The sequence below is a fragment of the Mandrillus leucophaeus genome, unplaced genomic scaffold, assembly GCF_000951045.1.
Source record: "Mandrillus leucophaeus isolate KB7577 unplaced genomic scaffold, Mleu.le_1.0 Scaffold225, whole genome shotgun sequence".
In the NCBI taxonomy this organism is placed as follows: domain Eukaryota; kingdom Metazoa; phylum Chordata; class Mammalia; order Primates; family Cercopithecidae; genus Mandrillus; species Mandrillus leucophaeus.
In genome coordinates this window covers 1,538,787-1,543,871 of record NW_012102310.1, presented here as the reverse complement: position 1 = coordinate 1,543,871, position 5,085 = coordinate 1,538,787, and the positions used below count along the sequence as shown (strand labels likewise).

At 43.5% G+C, this 5,085-nt stretch overlaps 1 protein-coding gene across 1 annotated transcript in view; it reads right to left on the bottom strand.

The window, feature by feature from the left end:
- The window catches only part of ZDHHC17 (zinc finger, DHHC-type containing 17), a 95,000-nt gene extending 89,921 nt beyond the window's left edge, over positions 1-5,079 (bottom strand). Inside the window, exon 1 of the mRNA XM_011981386.1 lies at positions 4,919-5,079. Coding sequence (XP_011836776.1) covers positions 4,919-5,011 — 93 coding nt within the window. The 5' untranslated portion in view covers positions 5,012-5,079. The remainder of the gene's footprint in view (positions 1-4,918) is intronic.
- Positions 5,080-5,085: the final 6 nt, after the last annotated feature.

Here is a 5,085-nt window from a genome sequence, read left to right as displayed (position 1 = left end):
TGGCCAACATGGTGAAACCCTGTCTCTACTAAAAATACAAAAAATTAGCCGGGTGTGGTGGCAGGCGCCTGTTATCCCAGATACTCAGGAGGCTGACGCAGGAGAATCGCTTGAACCCAGGAGGCGGAGGCTGCAGCGAGCCGACATCACGTCATTGCACTTCAGCCGGGGCAACAAGAGCGCAACTCCATCTCAAACAAAAGAAAAAAAAAAACTTCAAAAAGTAGATTTTATGAAATCTGTGAGGACAGTAGATAACAGCAATGGTTCGATTTAATATTCAAACAAAAAATCATGAGAAATAAAATGAATGTGAAATAAAAAATGTTACCATAAAAAGAGAGAGGAAAATGAGAAAAAAGGCAACAGCAGAAGTTTTGAAATCGAGAAAAAAGGAAGAAAGAAAGAGATGAAAGCCCTAGATAATCTAGGCAATCCAGTTCAAAGCTCTGAGTCAGATGATTCTGAAATAGCCCCTATGATATTCTGGCAGAAGGGGATACTGTGATCTCATTCTATGAAAGAGCTGAGATGACTTACTGAGGATATACTAGTAGGTATAATGGAAGCTGGTCATGGCTAGCCTGCTGGACCAGTAGACCAACATATGCTCTCCGTCCCTCTACCGAAGCCTTTCTTCTAACCATTCTAAATGACAGGAATCTGACACCACTTACAAGCTACATTACTTAATTCAGTACTTATTTGAATCGTTAAGTGTTTCACATGCATACAACATCCCAACTAGTTATTTACCTTTTGGAAAACATATGCTATCCTTTTTATGTTATTTTAACCCATATAACCTAACACAATGCTAGGTACCTAGTAGACAAATGCTCAAGTTGATTATCTTGAAAAATCACAACTTAAAACCAGAACATTTGAGTCTGAAGAAATCTTAGAGGTCATCCTGTCTAGCTACTTTACCTTAAAAGCAACAAAACTAAGACTAGTTAAGTATCTACTAGCTCAAGGTCACTGAGCTAGAACTAGCACCCTAATCCCTTGATAATCAGTTCATCTTCATCCAAAATAGCCTTTAATTTCTTTCATTTCGATAAAACAAATAGTCACCTATTTCAAAAGAAAACAAAGTAACAGCAGCTTCCCTTTCAGTATTCAGGATATGCCAGGGCCTTTAGAAGGTACAATTTGCTTGGCAGCCTATGTGCCTAGGTCTATGGTAACTGCTTTATAAACATTATCCTAGTTAATATTCACAATAACTGTAAAAGGTGGCACTATTAACCCAACTTTACAAACGAGAAAAATGTACTTTGACCATGGTAACAGTAAGCTGCAGAAGTTACATTTTCAGTTTGTCACCATAGCTTTGGCTCTTTTCTTTTTTTTTTTAAGACAGAGTTTCGCTCTTGTTGCCCAGGCTGGAGTGCAATCTCAGTTCACTGCAACCTCCACCTCCCGGGTTCAAGCAATTCTCCAGCCTCAGCCTCCCAAGGAGCTGGGATTCCAGGCATATGCCACCACGCATGGCTAATTTTGTATTTTTAATAGAGACAGGCTTTCTCCATGTTGGTCAGGCTGGTCAATTCCCAACCTCAGGTGATCCGCCCACCTCGGCCTCCCTAAGTCCTGGGATTACAGGTGTGAGCCACCACGCCCGGCCAGTTTTGGCTCTTAACCAGTATTCTATACTGCCTCTCACTGAATACCAAAAATATCCTTAAGTCTCACACAGACTCCAGCACAATGTCTTACCCAAACATGATAAACAGACGTTTAAATGACCAATTAAATGAGTGGATGATTTAATTCATTAAAAACTAAGATGATCTTACCTAAAATACCTCTAAAAAGGCGTTCATCTAATTGTATAATCCTCTAAGAAAGGTTTTAACAGTGGGCAGTTTGCATACTAATAAGAGATTTAAGCAATGCTCATTTCTTTACAAATAATTCATCTGCTTAACAAATAGGTGAAAAACTGTTTTTGTGTGAGAGTGTTAAATCTGAAGATAAAAAGTGAAATGAAATTGGTTCCTGCAAGATCCTATTCCACTAAATTAAAACCCACATAAGTTTTAAATCAGTCACCAAAACCAAAATAAATGTGTAACACTTCCCTGTCTTCTGGTAGAGAAAAAAGAAGTTAACATTAAGTGAGCACCCACAATGTGCCAGTTCTTGACCCTCAACATACAGCCTCACCTAATCCCTTACAGCCAAGTAAACTAGGCAGCATCTCCATTTTCTTTTCTTCTTTTTTTTTTTTTTTTTGAGACAGAACCTTGCTCTGTCACCCAGGATGGAGTACAGCTGCTCGATCATGGCTCACTGCAGTCTCAACCTTCCAGGTTCAAGCGATCCCCCCACCTCAGCCTCCAATTAGCTGGGACTACAGGTGTGTACCACCATGCTCAGCTAATTTTTGTATTTTCTGTAGTGACAGAGTTTTGCCATGTTGCCCAGGATGGTCTTGAACTCCTGGGCTCAAGTGATTCTCCCACCTCGGCTTCCCAAAGTGCTGGGACTACAGGTGTGAGCCTCTATGCCCAGCCAGGATCTCCATTTTCTGATTACAACTGAAGCTTAAAGAAATTAAGCACTTGTCTCAGATCATTTACCTAGTTACTGAATTTCCAGAATTAGAATCCAAGTCTGTCTGACGCAAAGTCTACGTTCTCTCCAAAAAGAGGTTAAAAGTACTATTATTTCATTACTTACCAAGACAGAGAATGAATTTCGTTCCAAAAGAGACTGAAAACACTGCTTATTTTAATAACAAAAATATGTTATCTCAGTTAATCCTCGCTATAGCTTATTAACTATTATCCATTATAATAGTTATCCATTTTTATCCATTATAAATGATGAAACTAGAACTCAGAGATTAATAGCTGGCCCAAGAACACACTGCTAGGAGGCAGCAGAACTACCCCAGGTCTGCACCAGGTGCACACACTAACCACAGAAAATGCAGAAAGACCTCAGCCATGTAGTACACACTTAAGGTCCATACAAAGTATTAAAATAATCAGACCTTGTGCTTCTTGGGTAAAAAGGAACGGTATATATTGTGTATGCCAATTCGCACTGTCAATGAGGAGGTTGACTTTCTAGTAATATCCTGTCTATCGAATGGCAACCTGAAGATTGATATCTAAATTTCAAGCCTACACTGGCCTTCTACTACACCAAATAATCTGGATTTGTTGCCAGTTAAAATTATTCCTAAAGTAGCAAACAACAGTGCTATATTACAAAGCAAAGGTATATTAAGAACAGTATGCTAAAATACATAAGATAGACCAGGCATGGTGGCTCATACCTGTAATCCCAGCACTTTAAATAGCTAAGGTGAGAGGACCACTTGAGTTCAAGAGTTCAAGACTAGCCTAGACTACACAGGGAGACCTCTTCCTCTACAAATAATAAAAAAATCAGCCGGGCATGGTGGTGCGAGCCTGTGATCACAGCTACTCGGGAGGCTGAGGTGGGAGGATCACTTGAGCCCTGGAGGTAGAGGCTACAGTGAGTTGTCATCCTGTCAGTGCACTCCTGGCTGGGGGACAGGGAGAAACCCCGTCTCAAAAACATAAACTGGATAAACACATAAATGTTTGAAATACTTTCACAGGAAGAGATGAATAGAAATCACTTAGCAACATTTTTAAGGCAACATCTGAAAACTACTTTGTCTATTTCTTGACGTATGTTAGGGCCTAAGTGAACCAAAAGAAATGTCTACAATGCCAGTTCTGAAAATGTTACCACTTTGGTCAAACAAATGTTTAGTCTTACTGTACAGTTCTGTTCGTCAGAAACCCAGAGTAGCCTTTTCTACTGAGACTGCCACAGGTACATATTCCGAAGGAACTGTCCCATGTGTTTTTGATAAACCAAAGTGACGAATGAGAGGGTGGTTGTGTTAACATGTATGGTTGTCATTATTCACTTTTTAACAAAACTAGTGGTACGGTACAAACCCAAATCCAGAAGAAAACAGAATCACTCTATTGCAAAGTAACCAGGTAGAGACTTCCATGTTTGTTCATCCTACAACACGATTGTCATCCTTCAACCTCATGAAAACTACCCGAGTTCTTCAGGAAACTGTGCCGCTGCCCCGTACCCACATCACTGTGGATCATTAAAAGTCAGAATGCATCAAGAACTGCTTCCAAGCCTTAACTAGCACTAGCTCAGCTACAAACTCGGAGGTAAACAAGCACAGACTGTGACTGACTGTGGAGCGGGGCACTGTTTACTTACATGGGAGGACACTCATGTTGTGATGGGAAACGTGTTGCACTGTTCACCCCTAGCTCCTAGAAAAACGGTACTTTGACAAGCTAATGTGACTGTGGGTCTATTCCCAAAAGTTTTGACCTCTCTTCTTAATCGCTTAAGGACAAATGCTCAAAAAAGGACGCCCGACACAAGGTGCCCGAGGTGCTGCCCATGGCATTACCTGGAAGGACATCACTATGACCATGAAACTGTCCCCTCACAGTGGGCTAAAGGGAAGCAATAGATACCGTCATTCACCCTGGCGAAGGAAAAAGAAATCAAAACCAGACGCGCTTCCACCTGGCCCCAAGAGGCTTGGAGCAAGACTAGGGGCTAAGCTGCGGTTCAAAAACAGCACCAGGCCCCTCCGCCTCTGCCCTCAAACGCAGCGCGGCGACATAACAGAACCATCAACATCCCCACCTCTGTCCTCCAGGCACAGCCAGGGACTGCGTCCCAGAGCCCGCCCCGGTCGGGCCCGCCCCGCTATCTCCTCCCCCGTTATCCGCTCGCAGCCGCGCTCGGGCCTGGATTCGCCTCCCCACCCTCCCCAACTTCGGCACGTCCCACTACCCCACACACGTCGGCCGCCGCCCTCGGCGAGGCCAGGGAAGAAAGGCTGGAGGACCGCAAGGCAAGGAATGCACTCAGCACCATTCCTCACCTCTGGGTGGAGAAGGGGCACACAGCCCGCTTCGGTATCGTACTCATCCGGGCCGTCCGCCATCTTGGTGTTAAATCCCTCCTCCCGCTGCATGCCGGGAGAGAGCGTTTCACCCTCCCGGGGCTCGGGCGAGGCGGAGGGCGAGCGCGGGGCGAGCGCGAGCCCCG